This window comes from Seriola aureovittata, chromosome 21 (assembly GCF_021018895.1).
Source record: "Seriola aureovittata isolate HTS-2021-v1 ecotype China chromosome 21, ASM2101889v1, whole genome shotgun sequence".
Classification (NCBI taxonomy): Eukaryota; Metazoa; Chordata; class Actinopteri; order Carangiformes; family Carangidae; genus Seriola; species Seriola aureovittata.
Genome location: NC_079384.1, coordinates 14,127,244 through 14,150,278, shown reverse-complemented (window position 1 = coordinate 14,150,278; position 23,035 = coordinate 14,127,244). Strand labels below are relative to the sequence as shown.

The following is a 23,035-nucleotide window of genomic DNA, read 5'->3' as shown; positions in this document are numbered from 1 at the left end:
TGATGATGTCAAACATGATATTCACAAAAACTTACAAACAGGCAACTTGGTCCAGTGTCACTGAGGAAGCCCTCATTTGGAGGGCTCTACCTGACAGTCAAACCACCACAAACACCCTGATACTCAGCGCACCAATCACACACTGCAGGAGTAACCACTGAGGTCATCTTCCCTGTCACATTTTACCTTTATCCTGCCTACACACAGATCCTAGTAACTTATTAGGAGATCTATGCACACTGCAGAGCAAAGAAGATTCTCTCATCTGAAAAGGGTGACAAGGAAGCCCATCTGCTCTACACTGTTTCTAATGTACTCAATCCATGGAGCCACCATCGGAATCGCCGACCTTTACCACCCATCCCCACCCAGCAGGATGAGAGCCAAGTCTGATTTTAGTACTTTCAAAGTAAAGGAATCCTTCCCTCCGTCCACGGTGAAATAAGTGATGGGAAGTGTCACCTAGTATTTGACCAATGCAGCGGCAGTCCTGCTGCCACGTTGGCTTGCGGCATTCCTTCGAGGAGGCACGGAGACTTTTTTGAAAGTACTAAAACAGACCTCAGGAGGGGTTGATGAGACATGGGATGCCTTTAACCTCAAGGGATTCAGCAGGAAGGCTGCACAGCGATGATGGTTTCAACAGTTGGCTTTCGTAGCAGCACCAAAGGCAGCCCTCCCATCCTCCGTCTCAACCCCTCCCCTGGCTCCTCAACATCCGCCTTTCCCCTTTCCCCCCACCAGACCCAGGTCTGACGATGGCAGCACGCCAACCCAGCTCTTGCCGGCCCCCTGCAGTGTCAGTTCCCGCCCCCAGGATACATGCCCCTCCTCATCCCCTGCCCCAGTCCACCCTGTGCCCATCCTCGCAGCCCCGGCTGGGGGAGAGCACACGGGTGTAAGGGGTCAGCTGGAAGTCAGGATGGAGCTTGCTAGAAGTGACGACATAACTGATTTGGGAGATGAAATGGGAGTTACAAGGTTGATGCTGAGTGGTGGTGAGGTGTAAATGTAAAAAGTACTGTTAAGTGCAGGTTGAACTCTATCGATTACTATTAAGTGATGCTGATGTTCATGACTGTGTGCTATAAAATCTGATGTCTTTGCATTAGACCAAAGACAACACACATCCAGAATAACTTAAATGAACAAAATTTGTGTGAGTATGCATGCATATGTGTGTGAATGTTGATGAAGATGCTGGCAGAGGCTGCATGCAGGAGTTTGGGAGTGTGGGAATGAGGGCCCACCCTGTACTATGAACCAAAGACGTAGTTGTGTGTGTGGAGAGGAAGTGGATGGGCGTGTCTCTGGGACGTACCTTCCTGAGCCAGTGAGGCCGTGGAGGAGGCGGCAGCAGCAGAGTTGGTATGCTGCCGGCCCACTATTGGACAGAAATGCTACAGTTGGGAGGGGCTATGCAAATTAGGCAGGTCTATCTTACGCTGTTCAATCATGGGCCTAGAAAGCTACAGGGTGTGCTGGCTACAGCCCAGATATATCACACGGTTTGACAGAAATGGGCTAAAGCGAAGATGTGCACCCCTGTGGTTTCCTAGGCCCAGGGTTGAAATCATTAGCCATCGACTGACCAATTACTTAGGGACTGAGAACAAGGCTTCAACGAAAACAAGTCACTCTCAGCAGACTGAGATTAAAAACACAGAATCTTAGCAGTCACCTGTTTTTATAACACCACACTTGTCCCCAACATAAAAATCTCTTAACAGTCTACGTTTCCCTTTCTCAAACATGCAAACGCTCCACGGGCAGCAGAAGAGAGGGACACACACACACACACACGCCCACACACACACTCAGACACACAAAACACACAGGGAGAAATACATTAGCATGGACAAGGACAAAACTGACACCCACATATAATCTGTTACATGAGAGAATATCACATTTTTAGCCTGCTCACATACATCAGGAAGTAATTTCACTCATAATAATCCATCGTTATCAATACATTATTTCTACCATGACTCGAAGGAACTTCATGTTTCAGTTCTGTTTAATGTCGTAAGCAAGCAAATTCCTGTGCACACACAAAAACAAATTGTTATTTTGAGGATGAGTGGGTGACTGTGTGTGACTGTGTGTGTGTGTGTGTGTGTGTGTAGTGAGGGGGTTAAAAGAGGTGCAGAGGACTCTATCCACTCTCCTTCCTCCACTCCCTCTGCATGTGCTGCGTGGGAGGCTGAGGGCGAAGGGCACACCCACCTGAGAAGTTTCTGGACACCAGCATGGTGGTGAGAATGGCTCCCTGGAGGAGAGGAAGAAGGAGGAAGAAGTGAGGGAAGTATAATAAGTGCAAGGACTTTTGTAATGTTGAACAGGATTTTAGTTTTTGCTCACTGCCTGTTATGTATTTACTTCTAATGGGACAGCAACATTTTTATCTTTCTGTTTTTTTTAGAAACAGTGCCTCCATAAGAGAGCAGCTGTTTTCAACAGCTAAATCCAGTCAAGGCCAAGTGTACGTTTCTATGGGCTATGCACTGTCTCAGACATTTGGACCCCAGTGTATGTCTTATACTGTATTCCTCAATGCACATGAATTGAAATGATGAACAGCTGCTACTTGCTTCATTAGTTTGCATGTGCGGCAATGCAAACTACAGCTGCTACAGCAGTATCCCGTGAAATGTTTCAATATGGCTACTAATACAATACCCGAGTTTCTGTATCGATACCTTAACTTTGAGAAGAATAAATATACATTTCCTACAAACGACTTATTTCAATAAGATCAAAGGAAGGGGCAACAAAATAAGTACATTTAAAAATCTCAATACATTGGACAACAGTGAAAGGAGAAGCAGTAAATCAACAGATTAAAGATGAGTACCTTGAGTTTTCGGCGAGCATTGAACTTGCGGAGACACTCGACAGTTTCCTGTCTGTGCATCATGGATGCCACTGTAGAACGGTGCTGTAGGAAAACAAGAAAATAAAACACATTACAAACTCCTATTTTTTGTGTGAACCTGTTTTCACAGAATCACAGTTACTTCTAGGCCTTAATACAGTAATTCTGTATAGGTAGTGTTGGTTATTCCAATAAATCTCATTAGTCAGTTAGGTGAGTGAATACTTACGCAGACCCATGGGTGTTTGAGGGCCTGTTCGGCAGTGATTCTCTTGGCTGGGTTGATGGTTAACATCTGATTGATCAGGTTCTTTGCCTCTGGAGTCACTGTGTCCCACTCTGGGGAGGGGAACTGAGGAAAATTGAGAAAAAAGTCAATGTGACAGTTGGAAAGGATGGAAGGAAAGGAGAGAAGATTGGAAAGAGTACAGTTTCCTGACGGACTGCTTAGGAGCCTGCATCTGCATGTTCCTGGCTAATCCACACCATCTGGGCACGAGGTCTTGAGTTAATCTGTCAAAATTATGATGAGATGAGAACAAAACTGCTAATTTTCTTTTTGGATTAACAGAACACATGCTCCTGTTCCAGGTCCTTAAACCGTTTTTATTAAGAGTAAATTCCCTACAAACAGGCTGCCTCGGACTTCCCCACTCTCTTGAAACTGAAAAGTGACTTGATTATCCAGAGACTGAGAGAGGAGGATACCCCTTCTCTGACCCCCCCCCCTACACACACACACACACACACACACACACACACACACACACGCGCGCGCACACACACACCTCTGCAATGCGTCAGGGAGGCCCTGATAGGATCAATAGCTTTGGACCAACTCTCAATTGGACACTATTAAACATTCAAAAACTGCTTAGCAAACTCCTGCACTGCACCCTTTACAATTATATACCTAACACACACACACACACACAGGCAGACAGACAGACACAGCACACTTACATCATATGCCCCAGCTTTGATCTGCTGATAGAGTTTGTGCTGATCTTCATCCCAGAATGGAGGATATCCCACTAACAAGATATAGAGAATAACACCTGGCAGAAAACAAAGCGAAAGAAAGTGAGAAAGATCATGTTACAATACTTAATATAACTTACATAATTTTTCCATCAAATAGGCAAAGCCATTTTATTTATATGCCACATTTCAATACAAGCAAACTCAATGTACTTCACATTAATATGCGCACGACAACAGGTAACATTTGCAGATGTATGTAGTGGATTAAATACAAGAAAATGCAACAATAACAAAATAAAAAAGCATTTTTTTTTTATCATAATGTCTATTTAAAAGAACCTGGTTATTCCAACACTTCCTGAGTGAGATGCTGTTTATGTGAGTTTCTCTCTGACTCTCTGGCTGGAGGGTTAACAGATTATCTTGCCTCAGTGTTACTGTAACCCATTTACCTTTTGAAAATAATTTTACCTGTAAATGATTCTTTGTAAGGCTGTTGAACTGGTTCATTTGACTAAAGACAAACATGGCCAGAGTTCAGTGTTTGTTTCCCGCGGCTGATTGCCACAGGTTAAATGCCCAAAGGTGTGGCTCAAGACTTACCACAAGCCCATATGTCCACAGGCTTGCCATAGGGGTCCTTCCTCAGGACTTCAGGCGAGAGATAACCAGGGGTGCCCGCAAACCCTGCCCAACAGAAAAAGACAGATTTACTGATGCCTTTTTTATTAAAATTTGGATTCAGATTTTGACACAAATTTTTTGTGTGGGTTTATGAATGGTTCAGATGATAAGGGACCTGCTGGACTCTAATGCAAGACCAGATTATGAGTTCAGAGGCACAAGCAAAATGACCATTAATCATCTTGTCCCCGCTGGAGAGTCAGCCAAATGCTGGCAGCTCGGCTGTTAGCCAAGACACAATGACCTAAGCATGATGTGGAAAGTGTCTGTGAGCCTCTTAAGCAATGTGCACAAATATTCTTCGGCTTCCAAGCAGGCGGATGTATATCTATACAGACCCACTGTATATGAAAGAAGGCCTATTCAGCAGTGACTCGTTTACTTAAGTGTAAAAGCTATCCAGTGCTAAACACCCAGACAGAATAACAGATCACGTAATGGGTCCAGCATATTTGATATGTGTGTGTCACTGTTTGTGCTTTCTTACCAAACCAAGCCTGCTGGTCTCCCTGCACTTCAATAGCAAGGCCAAAGTCTGCCAGCTTCACTGCAGCTCCCTTCATCTTACTGGCCAACAACAGGTTCTCAGGCTGAGAGTGAGGGAGAGACACACACATACACACACACACGGTGAAGCAGAATGTAGGACAAGAGATCAAGACAGTGAGAGACAGATAGTGACAGGCACTCCTCAGAAAAGCTTTTTCTCAGAAATATTTATATTTGATGTATTCGACACAGCTCGTGTGGGGGTGGGGTAAAGGTGTGAGAAGGCGATGGAGAGACGGAGGAAGAAGGAAGAGGATGGGTGGTTGAGAATCTCCACAACACCTTATATGGGCATGGGTTCGTAGCCATAGAAACCACCCGGGAGTCATTTAGGCAGCGCTGCAGACTGCATGCTAAATGGAAAGTGTACTTAGTGAGAGGCAGCGTGTGTGGCAGCGTTCTAAATGGCCGTTGTTTGGGCAGTAGGACATAAAGGGCTGCAGTAAAAGCCCACTCAGGATAAAAGGCCAACAAATCAGACAGGCAGTGCTCGAGGTAATAGCGTTATTCTCCGACACAGAGCACGCAAACACACACTAAAGCCGCCCACACATGTCTGAGACATCCCTTGAGATTGTTTTTTCCACACATTGCGTTCTCTGCTCGAAAAGTTTCAATACATATTAATATTGTCCTTCCTGCCAGGAATTATCATCACCACCTTAAACTGGGTTAAGAAGAAAACTGCTTGCTTCCTCTGCTCTCTTTGCATTTGAGCCTATCAGCAATTTGGGACAACTCAAGCCCCTCCCCCGCTGCTCCACGGGTGGTGTGATGTCAAATGGGTTGTCCTGGCAACTCCCGAGGCTCATCTATGCCTTCACCTCCTCTCTCATAAAAGACCCCCTTCACATCAGTACAAAGTGTGTGTTTGTGTGTGCATGTGCTGTTGGAGTCCTTGTCTTTTCCTTGCCACAGGTGAGAGACAAACCCCTCCACGTGATCATGACTCACCATCTCTGTGCTCGACATGATCACACACACACACAGTGTTGTGGTCAAGGACAGACAAGTTGACAGATCTGAGAGCAGATAGAGGAATAGAGGGTAAAAACAGTAGACGGGAGAGACGCAGGGGAAAAATAAAAAGGGATGGAAGCAGAAACGCGCAAGAGAGAGAGAGAGAGAGAGAGAGAGAGAGAGAGAGAGAGAGAGAGAGAGAGAGAGAGAGAGAGAGAGAGAGAGAGAGAGCCATCTGTGTGTTGCCATGGCCACGAGCAGAGTTGTGTGCGAGTGTGTGGTTGTCATGGTAACGGGCAGCCACTCACCTTGAGGTCTCTGTGCACAATATCATGCTGGTGGATATGATTGACACTCTCCAAGATCTGACTAATGCAATGACTACGGAGAGAGAAAAAGGGACAAACAGAGAGAAAGACTTGTCACTCACTGCCCTTCATTACAAAAAACATCACATACACTCGACATGATTTGTCTGTCATGTGTTTCACTGAAGCCTGGTGGATTATGGTCTGGTTACAGAACTGACGCATTTCATTGCAACACTTTTTAAAGCTATCATTAGGAAGAGAAACATGATAGCATGAAACTAGAGCTGTCTTACATTTTAAGGTTTACCAAATACATATAAGCTGAAACAATTAGTCAATCAACAGAAAATTAACAGCTTAATCATCTAAACCATTTTCCAAGCAAAAACATCAAACCATTTCTTGTCACGGCTTCTTCAATGTGAGGATTTGGTCATTTCTGATATACACACTTAAATTGATTATCTTTGGGTTTGGACTGTTTGTTGCACAATAAAGGCATTATGAGGACATTACTGTGGGCTTGAGGAAATTGTGTCAGGCATTTTTCACAATTTTATGACATAATCAACAAATTGATAATGAAAATAGGTAGCACGATGCTTAAAAGAATGTAAAACTGAAAATCACCTCCATCACATTCTAATCCAGTGGAGGCTGAAGCTAAGTTGCACAACAAACATTTACTATACAAAAACTATTATTTTTCAAAGACATTATCCAGGTTCTGTAGTTTAAACAATCAATACAAAGAAACTTGTGTGGGAGGCCTTACACCACGCAGTCAATAAATCTCTATCCCAGTAGCAATTTAAATAATGGGGGCGTCAATTCAGCTGCCACTAATACCATTGCCATTATTTCTCAATTCTGGCTGGTGAGCGTGTTTTCACACCAGCCTGGTGAGTGTGTTGGCTCATGCTGAGTCTTGTCATGAGTCTTTTCCTACAAGCCAGTTCCCGACCACCTTATTACTGCCCTACACACTGCGGTGTCAGGCTCCACGGTTCCACTACTCGAGGCTCACGCTCATGTCATGTCTCTAGAAAGGTTAATGGGTCAAAGGTTGGGCCGAGCTTGAGAAAGTGTGGCCAAGGCTCAATCCATTGGGCTTAGTTTGTGTGTGTGTGTGTGTGTGTGTGTGTGTGTTTCGAAACCCCCCTATGAGTATGAACAGACAAAGTACCCTAATCCAATTGTACAACAGACTTCATAAGCCACCGACCAAACCGCCAGAGGAAAGGAAAAGAAGAAGAACTCAGAGGAGGAGGAGGAGGAAGTAGAGAGGGAGGAGAGAAAGCGTAAATGTCACGATGTCAACAAAATGTCAGGAAATTGTGAAAAATGCCCATTATAATTTCACAGCAGCCAAGGTGACGTCTTCAAAGAGCTTGTTATGTCCATTCAACAACACAAATCCCCAAAGATATTCAATTTACAATGTCATAAAACATACAAAAGCAACAAAGCTGCCAGCTAGAACCAGCAGAATTGTGGCATTTTTGCCTGAAATATAAATATAAAGGAGGATGTAGAGTGATGCATGTGGACCAAGAGAGAAGGAGACAATTATATCGATGCAACTGTTGACGGGGGGGGGGCCTTTGCTGACAAGAATACAAGCAAACCAATTACATCCTGTGTGGTCACATTCACAAACTGAGTGAGTTATTCACATATTTAATGGGATAAAGATGTATGTTTGCAGCAGAGTGTGTGTGCATGTAAATGTGAGCAACAGCTCCATAGGAGGCGCTTACCTGGCATCTGCCTCACTGTAGTACTCCCTGGCTACAATGTCTTCAAAAAGTTCTCCTCCTGTCACCCTGGGAGGGGGAGGGAAGGAAGGAAGGAAGGAAGGAAGGAAGGAAAGGACAAAGAAAATGAGGAGGAAAGGAAGAAAGAGAAACAGGGAGGCAAGAGAGAGGAGTTGTTAGCATACACAAACAAACTGCAGTCACATGCATGGATAAAATGTCACTGTGTGTTTGTGTACAGAATATACTCACAGGTCAAAGACTAGGTAATGAAAGCCTTCCTCTGAAATGCTGTCATGGAGTCTCACTGCAACAGAGAGGGTGGGCAGTGAGACAGATATAAAGACAGGAGTCAGACAAAAGAAATAAAGAATTGCAGTTTTGTTAGACTGTTAAATCTCCACATAAACTGGGGCTAAGACAAAATGCTAAATCAAAAATATTTGAAGAGAAGAATGGACCAAGGCAGAGCAAGAGAAATTACTGTTAACCATGGCTGTGACAAATTGATTTTTTTCCCTCACCGCTGCGATTTGACGGCACATCCAGTGGTTAGGGGAATAACCACCATTTAATTAAACCCCACACTTTGATTGCTGAAACTGAGCGAGGGTGTCAAGAAGGCATTTTGTTTGGGGCCAAATTACCAGTAGTTTTAAAAATATATCTCTTAACGAACACCCCTCATATGGCAAATTTGTATACAGCTGGGACATCGGCTCTGTAGCAAACCATGAGCAACTGTGAATGTGGCCTGGCATGCAGCAAAGAAGTAGGGGTATTCCACATGAGAGGAAAAGGTATTTCATATGTAAGTGACATGTTGGATATTTGATGTTCTTCAAACAGTAGTACCTGCCATGCACATATTCTTCATTATGAACTTATAATGCCTGTGTCTTCTTTTACCAGTCCTCCCTGCAAAACTTCAAACTTATCACTGATGAAAAAGTGCAGAAAAGTGACAAACCTGAATGTAGATTAATTTGGGGGGCATTTCTGCTTTTATTTGATAGTTGACAGTGAAGAGATAGACAGGGAGAGTGGGAGATAGAGAGGGCAATGACATACAACAAAGGCTTCTGGCTAGAATCAAATCAGGGCTTGTGGTTATATGGTATCTGCCTCAACCATTAGGCTACTATGACACCCCTATATAAGGGTATTTTGCACCAACCATTCAGTAGTTACTGATGTATCTGTTCCGTTTACATAATTTTCACAGAAGCTACACTAATGATGAATAGTTAACATACTTTTGTATGTCCACTTACAACAAGTTGCATAGCTATGTTTTTGTGGCAGTTTTTCTGGCTCTGGCACATAACAAGGTGTCTGTTCTTCATCCCGTGTGACAAAGCTCTGATAGGCTACCAGGGAGCTAACTGTCAAAGAGCACAACAACAATCTAAAATCGCACAAAAAATGAATTGCAGATGAGGGAGGTTGAGATCAGGAGCCAGGTTAGGAAATGTTATGGTTATAAAAAACACAAGCGAAACAAGAAAAAACACAAGTGCTTGTTACCAGTAATGTTTCCTGATTACTGATGGAGATAAGTGATTGCTTAGTCAAGGACAGAAAAAATAAAGTGGTGGTTACAGTAATGAGCTCACATTACCATGATACTGCGGTTATGCGGTAACCACCAGGGCACTACTGTCAACGTAACTTAACAGCAGCAGAATGACAAAGCAGAATCCAGGCAGCAGGAGCCAGGCGTTAGAGACTGGGCCTGTGATACAGCTTAGGTTTTGTGTCAGGGGAGCCACAGTTATCGTTATGTAAAATGAATATCAGTTGTATAATAAGACGAAGTAGGATGGCCCTGCAGCAAGAAACGAGAACGACTGCTCTTTCCTCCTCCTCCCATCTTCTCGCTCTCCCTCCATCTGTCTCCTACTCCTCCTGCTTTCGTCTCTCCATCTGTCTCTTTTTTGTGCCCTCTTTTGTCCGAAGTTTGAATACATACGATGCCAAAACATGTCAAAAGAGGAGAAAGGACAAGAAAAGGAGGAAAATCTATAAAGAGGTGGCAGATAATGGGAAAAGTAAGTGAGGTGCAAATGAGTGTGTGTGTGTGTGTGTGTGTGGGTGGGGGGGCTGACTGACTGACACAGAACTAGGACATGAGAGGAAAGAGAAATAAGGAGTGTAGTGTGAAAGGTGTCATTGATTTTGTGACCTTTAACACCCTTGTCCTCTGGAAATCTCCATTAGAGCGGCACAATGCTTTTAATTTTTTCATCGATGTAATATGAATTACCACAATTAGCACACGGTTACAGGCCAAGATATCAGACAGGTAAAACCAGAAAGCGAAGAAGCATGTCTGACAGAACCTCTGCATCATCTTCACAGACAGAGCAGAAATCTGTCCTCAACACCGTCAACAAGAGAAAGCTTCAAGCTGACCCACTGTCCCCTCTCATTCTGACTGGAATCACGTATTTTGTGTTTTAAGGCAACACTAGTGATGTCATCTACATTTCTTTTGGTCACAACAACTGCACGGCCAATTAGAACAAAACTCACAAAATCCTAACCAAAGCTAGCTGTCCTGAGTTGTTAGCATCTTGATACCAATTGATACCAAGTAGTAATGTTAAATTACCGGCAACAATACAATGATGCCAGCCATCAGTTCTGCTGCACAACAGTCTCAGTGCAATTTCTGGTATAAAAGTCTTTGTGGTGTTACAAAGCCGGCTAACTTTTACCTGAGAGGGATCAACATGGTAACCCATTCTGCACAAGCTAACAGGCTAACTTAAGAAGATCAGATCAAAACCTGTGATCAGATCACATTCACAATCAATTTTGACAGAGGAAGTCATTTTTTGCACAACCATGTGTCCATTCCAAGTTTAAAACAAGGCTTCTAATAAAGAGAGAGAGAGTTAACCACACTAACCGCATAATGAATGTTGAGTGTGGTTTTATATTAATTGAAAGACATCTTGTTAATTATTAATCAAGTTTCTGTTATAACTGATAGCATTATTGAATATAAGTAGCTTTTACAGTCTGATTCTCAGGCTAAGGTGAGGCAACTTTAAATCGTTTTAGACTCATCAACATGATAGCTGGGGATGAAAGGTTTTTTCACTGTTATGACACTTTTTTACACAATGTTAATTAGCTCTAATGCAACATTTTGGTCAGTTGGATCAATTCATGCATGTATTTCTTACAGTTTCTCCTCTGCAATCTCAGGGACAGGAAAACTCAGTCAACATTGTCAGTTGATAACCAGCTTTGTGCTACCAGTGAGCCAGACTTATGTAAACTGGGAATGATACAGAGGCTTGTATCATGAAGTAAGTTCAACTGTTTATGTTGTTCAGGTGTCTGAACACTTCTCAACATCGATGTGAGTCTGTGCAATTTCTCTTTCAACTGTGTTCAAACTTTGAGTTGATTCCCCTTACACATTTCAAAATCATCCTGTGGATTAGGATTCTCAGCATCAGGCTCCATGTAAGAACATCAGATCAGATCATGATCATCAGTTTATTTTTCTGGTCGAAGCACCTTGTTACTCGAGAAGCACAGAAGCCCCTGCACAGCTCTAATCTAATAAAATCATATCAGAAACCCTGATTTATTTGCAAATAAATTAGTGAGATAGCATATGTGGATTTCTCAGTGTCTACATAAAGGTTATCATGGTTCTGTAAACAGATTAGGTTGCTTAAATGTGTAAAATGAGTTTTTCCCTCTTCTGAATTAAGAATATTTTCAAACTACTTTTTCCAAGGTCAAGAATGAACTTTCATGGTCAACATATTAATACTCATTAAAAATAGCTGGGAATTTCTGTGCTATTCTCAATATTAGAATTAGCCGAAACTCTGATAACAGCAACTGTGTTGGTGCATTTCAGTGAAGATTCTTATTCCCTCAGCATGAGCAACAATAATCGCATGTCACACATTTGGTTTTGTGTACGCAAACTCACCAATGTTGGGGTGCTTCAGGAGGCGACAGATACGAGCCTCTCTCTCAAGCTTCTGATGGTCTGCGGAGAGAAAAGTCGCGGTTAGGACATGTTACAATCACAGAGCAAGAAAGCATTTATACGCCATTACCTGGTCAAACGACTGTGTTCAGTGCATGATTTAAACAGCACATCATACGCTTATAAGATTTTTAACAAGTCAGTATTTATTCTTTTCACTTGTGGAGGTCATTGGTGTAGGGGGCAGACAAAATAACCAAAACAATTAATAATAAGTTGGTTACTAAAATATTCCTGCAATATACTGTATTTTGTTTTTGCCATTTATTTATTTATTCCTTGGCATTTTGACTTTATTTGTTAAGTGACAAAGCAGATACAGAGAGAAAAGGTGGGCAAGGGAGAGACACTTGCATGCACCTCAAATCGAAAGAAGGACGTTGTGGTTATAAGGTGTGGGTCACAACCACTAGGCTACCAGATGCCACACATGCACCAACTTAAGTCTGGCTCTCACAGAGGCTAGCAAACAGGTCAGTTCCTTCATCATCACATCAGTGTTTTCAACAAAATGTCTTTAAGTCAGTGATGAAGATGAGTTTTTAGTATGGTATATGTCTAGTAAAACCTAAATTAAAACATGCGCACACTGCTATAACTTGTATTAACTTAATTTAATTCCTTTGTTATAATTATTTACTTGAGCATCAGTCACAAACAAAGCAAATTTGTGCATTTAAATAATTGCAGTGCAAATATTCAAATGCAAATATTTAAGGAAGTATTTGTTTTTGTCTACATGAATGCAAATCCTTCAGGCCATGGTGCTAACCTATTAGTAAAACACTCGTTCAAACTGAGCGGCTGCATTTGCTTCTGAAAGGTAACAGTCGCAAGCACAGCTCCAATGATTTCATGTGTGGTTTTATTTGAGGTTATTAAACTGTGTGTGCAAATTAATGAGGCTGAGTGTAGCAATGGGTGCACGAGTTTGCACGTGCATTGATATGTGTGTGTCTGTGTGTGCGTGTGTGTGTGTGTGTAAAGGGGTTACTGTGAATCCCAGTTATAGAACATTGCAGTGTTTGCACTTCAGTCTGGGAGGGGATGCTAGCAAGAACACACAAGCCTCATGTCCAAACCAACATCCTTGTTTGAAGGTTTTACTGAATCCTTTAGCAGCACGTGTACACATGCGTGTTTGTGTGAGATGTCGGTGTGTAAACCACTGTGACACTGCTCCCTCCCATCACTTTGGGAGGGTGTGGCCACAACCATGCTACAGCCATGCAGCTGAGGTCACGGGTCACTTGGGGTAACTAGTGAAGATCCAGTATGACTCAGTGTGTAGATGTGAGCGTGTTATCACTGTGGTGAAGCCAACTCAACCCCACAGCTCCACGGCGAGTACACCACACCTCACACACACAATGAGGCAGCCTCACTAAGATTTGCATTCATTTCCCCAGTGCAGCAACAGCCTCAGATAAAATTCACATGCTGTTGCTGAGCAATCAACTACCACCTTACCCCATTGTTCTACAAAATCAATGCAGTATGTACAGGCATAATACAAGAGGACATAATTATAAAAAGCAGTGTCACTTTCGGTATCCATCTCTGCATCCTTCTACATCTTCTCTGACTGTTCAGACCACCTGTTCTTCACCTGATTTTCTCTAACTTGTTGCTTACTTGGACAAGTTTTAAGGCTGCTGACAGGTGTTTTGAAGATATGTCTTCTGTACTCTAACATGGTGCTACACAATCCACATCTACCTTTCTCTACCCTCCCTGTCGTCTCCCTGCAGGTATAGATTTCCCTCATTGGAGAGAAAGCAAGTGAATAAGGGAGAGACCTGAACCTCCTAATTACACCAGTGACGCAGGACAGAGGGACAGACAGAGAGAAGGAGGGAGGATTACACAGAACGTCCATTTGCTAGAAGAGGATCACAGCTCCCTGGTGTGTGTATGCGCGTGTTTGTGCATAGCTGACTACCCTGGTGCAGTGTCACTGCAGCACTCACTAATTCATTCAATCTCCTTATTTGTTGGTGCGAGAGTGTGTGGTAGAAGAAGACAGGAAAGAGAGGGCTGGAGGGTAATTACTGGCACTTCCTGCTACTCTCTAATTGGCCATCTGCTTTGCCATGGGGCGGGCTCACAGCCATCTTACATCAGCTGAGGAGGATGGAGAGGACCAAACACACGCATGCACGCACGCACAGACACACACCCCTCTCTCTGCCACACATACAAAGCTGACAATCTGACTGACGGCTTGAGGATCCAGTTCAATCTGTTTCAGGCAAGTTTACATCCAAACTGTTAGGCCTGGGAAATACTGACAAATCAAACACCACTATTTTGCGAGAGTGCCTCAATATTGATATTGTGCCAGTATTTTAGGGGTGAGAATAAGTGTTTTCAAGGGATATTTAACAAATACGCCACAATACTAACAGCATTAAATATACATATACTGATAGCAGTGCAATATTTAGTTTTTCCTCTTTAATGTCTATTAAGCTATTAAGAAACAGTTCATATATGCACTTCGCCTAAATCAAATTGGCTTAGTTATTCTTTAAAATGAGGAAATATCTAACCAAAGAATAAAAAAGACTAAGACTCAGACAAAGCTATGAATACCTTTTTTGGCTGTGCCCAAAAAGTACTGAGGTTCAACACCCTACTAATGTAGCTACTTATGTTATCAGGTGGCAAGTTGCTAGTTTTCTTAATGACGAAGTGTGGCTATACAGATTAACATGCCATTTTAGGGTATTTCTGCCGAATTTCTGACTAATGTTAATTCTGAGAATTGGTGCATCCCATGTTCATGAAATGGTCGTTCATTATTAATTCCCCTAAAACAATTACTGAAAAACCAATTACAGACATATTTCAGCTATTTCATGATATAATAACCGCTTCAGCCTATAATGTCTCATGAAAACCATATACATTTTCACCTGAGCATCACCCCAAGTGTTGGTAACGTAACTGGCTATTTGGAAGAATAATCACTCCCAGTTATTTGGCAGATAAAATATGCTGAACATTGAGTCATGACGTGGCATCTGGGCTAGCCTCTCTTCCACTAGCTTCAGTAACTCAATGCAATCTCTCATTCAGGAATTTCTTTTAATGGGCTATCTGAAAGAATTGAGCATGTTACTGGGTTTTACTTCCCAGATCGAAATCCACTACCGCAGTTGCTATAAGAATTCAAACCATTTGTGATTTCAAGTTTAACATGGATTATTTTGTGACCACAGAAAAATCTACAGCTCCCCTTCGCTCAGGTACTACACTCACCATTGTTCTCTTCAACAGCCACTTTTTAAGCTGTTGCCTCTGCTATCTAAAACCTTTTACAGAGTCCTGCTATCCTGCTGTTATTAAGACACGTCTGAGCTAACCACAACCCCTCTACTGGCTTATGGACTCGTCTTTTTTGTTAAGCTGTGATGGTTAGCCTGTGAACATCTAGGGCTTTTGCGTTAATGCTGCTAAAACCAGAAAATGTTGACTGAGCAATGTTAAATAGTTTTTTAAAAAAGCCGCCATCCTTATCTGAACATATGTAGTGTGCAACACAACATACTGTCCAAGCTCTGACCTGAGGATGCAAGTAATGCAGGGATTTTGAATGATGTTTACTTGCTTCAGTAACAGAACCCGGAAGGTCTCTAACTTCGGCTCTCTATAGCAAAAAGCTTGTCTGAATTAGACAGGTACTGATCTGCTGCTTCAGGAAGATTCAAATGCAAAAATCAACTGCCAATATAGAAACCATGGTAACCAGTACACACAACCAATTTGGACAAAGCCCTATCGTCACTTTTTGTTCAATGGCAGGAAACATAGCTGAGCCTGATAATCAGTCTGAAGTGCCATTTTGTTTTACTTCATTATTCAGGTTGACATCTTATTCTTGTTAGCCAATTTAAGTGGACAAAGAAATTGTGGTATCTGTTGCTGGGAGAAGTTCACTTAATGCTTTTCATGGTGATTAAGGAAAAGTCGACTTTCAAGAACTTGTACAATTGTTTTGAGATTGTCCCCATTTGTCGCCATTTTTGCAGCCATTTTTCCATCACTGTTTCTTTGTGGATATAGCAAGCTACCCATCATGGGAAGATGACGTCCCCATTCCTAATCCTGATGACAAAGCTTTCATTAGTCAGCTGCTTCTTCATTCATGTGAAAATAGTCATCAGCAATTACAACACCAAACCTATCTGAATCACTGCACAAAACAGAGATGTGGGTAGTGATTCAGTGGTCTGAACCCTGGCAATACTCAGGGGAGACAGCTGAATTTTCCTGGTTGGGCAACATTAATTATGAAACATATTTTTTCTGCAAAAGGTGAGCTAGGAACTAACAGGCAGGATTTTAGGAAATTGCTGATCAATAAATAATATTAAGAAGCACAACGTAGATTATTTTCACTGGGACAATCACACAGCCCGAGGACACTAGATGTAGGACGCTAAAAAAATGTTGAGGAGGAAAAGTATTAGGGTAGTGCATTAAAGTCTGTCTCACTCATACTCACACTCACACACAGTTGCAGCAGACAATGCAGCAGCCATCTACTTTCCAAAGTCACTTCACTCATCAACAACAAAATAAAACAGAGCATTTGTTCTACGCAGCAAAAGTCGTATCACACCAAAGCAGCAATTAACTGCGTTACTGCGATATAAAACCAATATCATTTTATAATATATTGACAAAGAATATAGAGAAAAACACTATAAATGAGATGGCATTAAAGTCCCCTGATTCCCTGGGTGAGAATCAGGTGTATGCGTTTGTGAGTGTGGGTGTGTAATGTGTACACTGCTGCCCACTCGCATCCACCTCAAACTGCCTGAATGCTGGACTATCCCACAGCCAACTGCCTACATCCATCCCTGGCCTCCCTCCCTCACTTCCTTCCTTCTTTCGTTTCCTTCCTTCCTCTCCCTCCCTGCCTGCCTGCCTCCCTCCCTCCCTCCCTCCCTCCCTGCCTCTTCCCCCTCCCCCCTCCTCAGATTACTGCAGTGTTTACCAGAGCTTTGAGAGACTTACCCACCAGGCCACGCGTGAGGTCACGCTCGCCCCATCGGGCTAAAAAAAACCCACCCAAATCCTACCAGGCAAGCTGCCTGCTCACGCACTGGCGGCCTGTGTGTGGACGTTGTGTTTTGTGTGCGTGTAGGTGCATGTTGCGTCAGCCAGACGGCCTACCGCAGTTCTTCTCTTAGCACAAAATCCTCTTGTTCCCTCCTTCGCTCACTCTATAGTGTCTCGTTCTCTGTCTCATTTCACCTTGCTTCCCTGGTGTGGAGTGTCACTGATCTCCTTGCAAGACTATACTGCTAAAATCTCCTCCTCCTCCTACTCCTCCTCTCCTGGCCAGCTTTCTTCTTCCCTGGCAAACACACACATGTACACAGGCCTACATTGTACTCCCTGCCTCACAGAAGAGCCAGCAGTTTTCTGCTGAGCCCTTACTTTTCCTTGGTGGGACATTAATAACAGGAGCTGCCCTATGTGGACACTTGATGGGATAGAACAATAACGGCATTACAAAACACTCACAGATGCTTCACAATACACACATGCTCTATTAGCATTACTCTCTGCTCCCTCCGTCTCTCTTTCAAAATGCCATCAGACACAGACAACAACAGGGCAAACAGGGAGGCGCCTATGGAATCCATGGGGTCTTAGTGGTTGATGAGATACATTTAGCATAAGTGGATTAGCCTCAATACAAACCAATCCCCCTTTACAGAAAGACAAGAGAAAGGCAATGAGAAGGAGAGAGGCTAGTAGAGAAAGAGAGGTGCAGAGATAATGAGTGAGTGTCCAGGTAAGGAGAACAAAGGAACCCAGGTGTGTGTGAATGTCAGGAAGGACTGCGGGCCTAATTTGTCAGAAACAAGACGGAGAGGGCAATTAAGTATCTCAGTCTGAAACCAAGGGAGGTTCTGACACACTGACGTGAGCTCACATCATCATTACAACATGGCACGTCACACCAGGCATGTGCACGTGGGTGTGGACCTATGCAGAAATGCATGAGTAACGCGACAATTAAATTTGAGAGAGGACTGTGGAACCATGTGAGGCAGCAATTAACAAGACAACAGACAAGGAAAGTCATTTGGGTCCTGCCGGTTCTTATTGCTTGATTTCGGTGCCATCCGTGTGCCCTTGCCATGAAGAGCTTCTTAGAAATTTGGATCAATTCATTGTACAGTGGTTGTGTGATGATACCACAGAGGAGCGATTGAGAGTTATTCAATACAGTGTTTATAAAGAGGATCATTAAACCATCGAGAAGTTGCTGATTAAAACTCCCCACAGACACAATGATTGGATTAAAGAATTTGTCTGCTATTGGAATTATGAGACTCTTGTTTATATGCATCATTTTCAATAAGATGATGAGACAATATATACGAAAGACATGAACCACTAACAACTTTGCTATACAACACCAGGGTAGTCATACCCTCAATATCTCAGTACGGTTATAGCTGCAAATCAGTGAGCTGAGCTGCTTTATGGCAATATTCAATTTACAGGATTTCTGTAGCGATAGGTTAAGGTTTTTTCAGGCATTTTTAGTTGACTGGATTAGCCCCAGAAAGTTACTTTATCTATGAACTGCTTCTCAATGGACTTTCCAGAAACTTTATTGTATACTAATAAAGAGCACTACTGCAATATAAAAATTATACATATAGCGCTCCATTCCAATATTCATCACAAGCAAAACAATCATGCACATACCATGGTCTGGGTGAGTGTGCATGGTGTGTTACCGTACCTCTTGCAGACAGCTTCTTAGTGTTGATGATTTTTGCAGCATATTCCTGTCCTGATGACTTCTTTACACACCTACGCACCACTGAAAAAGCTCCCCTAAGAAGAAAGAACATAAACAACCAAAAATCAATTCCATTTCACATGCTCTCTCTCTCTCTCTCTCTCTCTCTCACACAAACACACACACACACAAACACACACACAGTGTGACATTTGAAACTGCATCCATGCGTGTGGCAGTGGTTTGTTTGTGTATGCTAACAACCATATCTGTCTTTCACTCACACACACACACAAAGAGTTTACAGTCATTACTATCACAACATCAGTGTATGCAACCAGAAAACATGAGCAACAATCAAACAAAACCAGGACCAATATAGCCAAGCTTTCCCAGCACGAGTGATGATATCAGCTCAGGTCTTGGATTATAAGTGAATGGCCATGTACTTTTGCTAATCTCTGATAGGCACCACAATACAATGCAATCTACCACTCCAAAGGAAATTCAATTTCCAACAGCCATCACAAAGAATGGGCTGCATCACGCACAACAATAGGCAACTTAATGCGCTCACAAGGTAACAAAGTTCAGTTATAAATCTACTCAAGCAGAAAATGAAGTGCATAACACATTATAAACCAACTCCTACCTTGAGGAGTTTCATATTGACCTAGTTGGACACTCCATATTTTTCACCTGCTAGCTTCTATGGTGATCGTTCAATTTTGTGCATCACAGAAAAAGTAATTATGCATGAGTTTCATAGTGCCTATATCACAGCATGCACAAACTGCAGTATCTGGCCCTGCAGTTTTCCCAAAAGAGGGGGGCTGCTTTTTCGTATTCTTGATGGTATATGGAGGATTGCTACTTTTTGCTGCACTCTGCTCTTACCACTCTGCTCTTAGTTTCAATTATTTACCAGTAAATGAGAAGTGACAGGTGACAGAAGTACAACTCAGGGCTTTGACGTTAATAACCTATGACGGAGCAAAATGCATTAACAAACCGGTGCAGAAACATAAGCTGAGGTAAGTGGTCAGTCTAGGGAGGACTCAGGAGCAGTACAGCCCAAATACATTATGAAGGATGTGTAGGTGTGTATGTGTGCTAGTGCATTGACTGTGCAATCAGTACCACGATTGCTGTCAATTATTAGGCAGATAGTGTAAATGGCAGCTGGAAATTAAGGCTGGCGTAGCTTTATAGAGCCAATGTCGTCCTGCTGCCGCTGGTTTGGGTACAACGGGGGAGGGGGGGTTTCACCGGCCAAGAACAACAGATGCTGCTGCTGATGATTATGATGATGAAACAGAGGAGGTAGTGGCCCGGTTTTCTTGCCGTCATCAAAATACCGAGAAAACACGTCACTGCCTCTTGCACAGTAAACGCCGAATTGCCTGTAAAACTGCCAGTGCTTTCGATTACTGCAGTTTAAGAGCCGCAATTACAATGTATTTATTGATAACATGATGATCGGGCCAGCTGGTGTGCGGAGCGTATGGGCATTACAGTGCAAACATAAAGCAGCGCAGCCTGGACCGAATAACTTCCTCATTAAGTGATCCAGGGGTACGTAACGTTACTCAACACGGTTACACAAATCATCTGCAGCTGCTCGGAAAAAAGTGGTCGGCCTAGTTAGCTACCGACCACAGCCTCTGGTCTAACTACGGAGCCCGCACGGAGCTGTCAGACCCGTGGGCCGGTGAAATGTCACAGGGCTACATCTCCGGCGTCTCTCGGGGCCCCACTGACGGGTCCAGCAGACCAGAAAATACCGGCTAGCAAACACGGAAGGGCTACCAGCTGTTAATGCACCAACCTCAGTGTGGTATATTCATCACCATTAGCGACTAAAAGACGCAACGCTAGTGGGCTAACTCGGCTAGTTTATCAATATCAGCATGGTAGCTCGCTGGCTAGTAATTGAACGTTAGTGCGCTGTTCACCGTTACTGCGGGGGGAGCTAGTTAGCCGATAGCAGCGGTTATTTAGCATGACTGCACCACGGCAACTACATTCTCCACTTAACACCAACTGACAAATTATTAAAGCATTCAACATGACTCGTCTGTAAGCGATTTTGGCTAGCTATCGCCTGCTAGCTGGCTAAGCAAAAATAATGTGAGGCGAGGTTGCGGGGGTGGGGGACAAAACGACAAGACAAACACGATGCACACTGTAACGTTACGACTGCTGCTTACTTCCCGAGCTCCTCGTACAGCTGGTACTCGTCGGTAAACCTGGTGGAAGTAGCGGTGGTTGCCATGGTCTGAGCCGTGAGTGGGGAGCCCAAGCCTTGGGGTACGACGGCGGCTGGCTCTCGTACGGGGTCCGGGAGGAGGGTAGCCTAGCCTCCAACACTGGAGCACCTTTCTGACAGGCAGGCAAGGCTGAAGAGGAGAGAGGCGAGCAGAGACGGAAAGGGAGGGGCTGGGGAGAGGAGGAGGAGGAGGAGTGATGATGATGATTGTGTGTGTGTGTGTGTGTGTGTGTGTGTGTGTGTGTGTGTGTGAGAACGTGTAGTAAAGGGGAGGAATCCTCGCGAGAATGGGCTCCTACAGAATGAGACCAAGGCCTCACGTTCAATGAAGTCACTGAAAATGTAGGAGGAAGGTGCTGAATTCTTTGCCTAGAATAGACTATTTAAAAACTTATTTTGGGGGGATAGTAAAGATCATTAGGTGACATATTGTTGAAAGGTACACACTCTGGCAATGGTGCATATTCCTAGCTCGAAAATGGCTTTGACATCCAGTTCCTGTCTCTTCTCATATCTTCAAAAAAATATTGCAGGAAAACATCACAGCAGCATTTTACTGCACTGGTTGGGATACACCCAACCTTGGGTCACACCTCACTGCAGCAGAGAGGCAAACTGTGACACACACAAATAAACACAAACACGCGCGCGCACACACTGCATAAGTCCATGCACATGCACATTCAGACACACACTCCACAGATCAATATTGATTAATGCAGGTCTTGCTCTCAACACAGTAGGCCTTTCTGAATCACTGATTTTGCCTTTGCATTCGAGAGCATGCGCGTGTGTGTGTGCATAAGAGAGATAGGGACGGGCAGAGGGAATAGTGTGACTCCTGTATCAGGTTTCCACCAACGAGCATGCACCTATGTTTTTCCACAGTGTGAGGGCTGTTAGCTTGGCAGCGCTAAAAGATGGTGTCACACAGATCCAGAGTGCCTCACTAAATGTTTAATGTGGCATGAGTGGGAGGCCATCGGAGGACAGGCGGGTGGGGCTGGAGGGAGACATAGAGCTTGAGATTTAGAGGCCCCGTTTGTGTGTGTGGCTTCCTGCTCAATGCTCTGCCTCAGAGGTGGGACGACAAACAGCACACAGAAACTGTCAAGCAGAAGAGAGAGCAAAATGGTGATTTCACTTGATAATCTTTATGCGTGGTTGTCAGCGTGGGAACACAACGCTGAAACACTGAAAAAGTTCAAATATTGTGGGGCCATATCTGCAAGTGCAGCCAGCTGAATCCGTGATGGAGAGCAGGAAAAGGAGGCCAGCATGTGTGTGTGTGCATGTTCGCGTGTTATGTGGAAGACAAATGAGCACTGCAACGTAGGCTACTGGCCCTCTCCTGCCCTCCTTTTCCTACGTGCTAACCCTGCTGCCTCTCCTCCTCTTCCTCCACCTCCTCAGCCTCCACAGAAGTTATATAATGGTGAACTCCTCAGCCTTTGTTATCTCACACCAACCACACACTATGCCTTGCCCGCTTGATGAGAGACAGAGAAGCAGAGGAGGGAAGAGGAGTGAGAGCACAGGAGGCTGAGAGAAGAGAAAGTAGGATGGTTTCAGCTGAAATCAGTGAAGAAAGAAAGTCTGTGCATGATTTTCCATTATGTAGTATTATTATTGGAGTATTATTACCATCAGACGTATTGCCATCTTCACTTTAATCAACCTCAGGGCTATCATACACTGTTCACCTTACAACTGTGTGTTACATTTTAGACTCTGACTGATTATGACTTCACAGTGACATGAGAAAGAAATCCAGTCCTTTATATTAACTTCCCTCTTGACTTTGCAATGGAAAACACGCATGAAAACAGCAGCTGATTTTTTTT

General features: G+C 43.5%; 1 protein-coding gene across 15 annotated transcripts in view; it reads right to left on the bottom strand.

The window, feature by feature from the left end:
• Positions 1 to 21,359, bottom strand: part of LOC130162086 (calcium/calmodulin-dependent protein kinase type II subunit gamma-like) — a 33,484-nt gene extending 12,125 nt beyond the window's left edge. For 2 of the 15 annotated variants that reach the window (XM_056365606.1, XM_056365613.1), the window contains exons 1-13: positions 21,133 to 21,351; positions 18,923 to 19,017; positions 12,085 to 12,144; positions 8,376 to 8,430; positions 8,127 to 8,192; positions 6,364 to 6,436; positions 5,034 to 5,136; positions 4,466 to 4,549; positions 3,842 to 3,936; positions 3,108 to 3,230; positions 2,858 to 2,941; positions 2,230 to 2,272; positions 1,322 to 1,384 (exon numbers count right to left, since the gene is read on the bottom strand). In XM_056365606.1, the coding sequence (XP_056221581.1) occupies positions 1,322 to 1,384; positions 2,230 to 2,272; positions 2,858 to 2,941; positions 3,108 to 3,230; positions 3,842 to 3,936; positions 4,466 to 4,549; positions 5,034 to 5,136; positions 6,364 to 6,436; positions 8,127 to 8,192; positions 8,376 to 8,430; positions 12,085 to 12,144; positions 18,923 to 19,017; positions 21,133 to 21,197 (1,009 nt within the window). In that variant the 5' untranslated portion in view covers positions 21,198 to 21,351. Of the gene's footprint in view, positions 1 to 1,321; positions 1,385 to 2,229; positions 2,273 to 2,857; positions 2,942 to 3,107; positions 3,231 to 3,841; positions 3,937 to 4,465; positions 4,550 to 5,033; positions 5,137 to 6,363; positions 6,437 to 8,126; positions 8,193 to 8,375; positions 8,431 to 12,084; positions 12,145 to 18,922; positions 19,018 to 21,132 lie in introns of all 15 variants that reach the window. The other 13 variants (XM_056365610.1, XM_056365614.1, XM_056365604.1 and 10 more) reach the window with 12 other exon arrangements.
• Between the last annotated feature and the right edge of the window lie 1,676 nt (positions 21,360 to 23,035).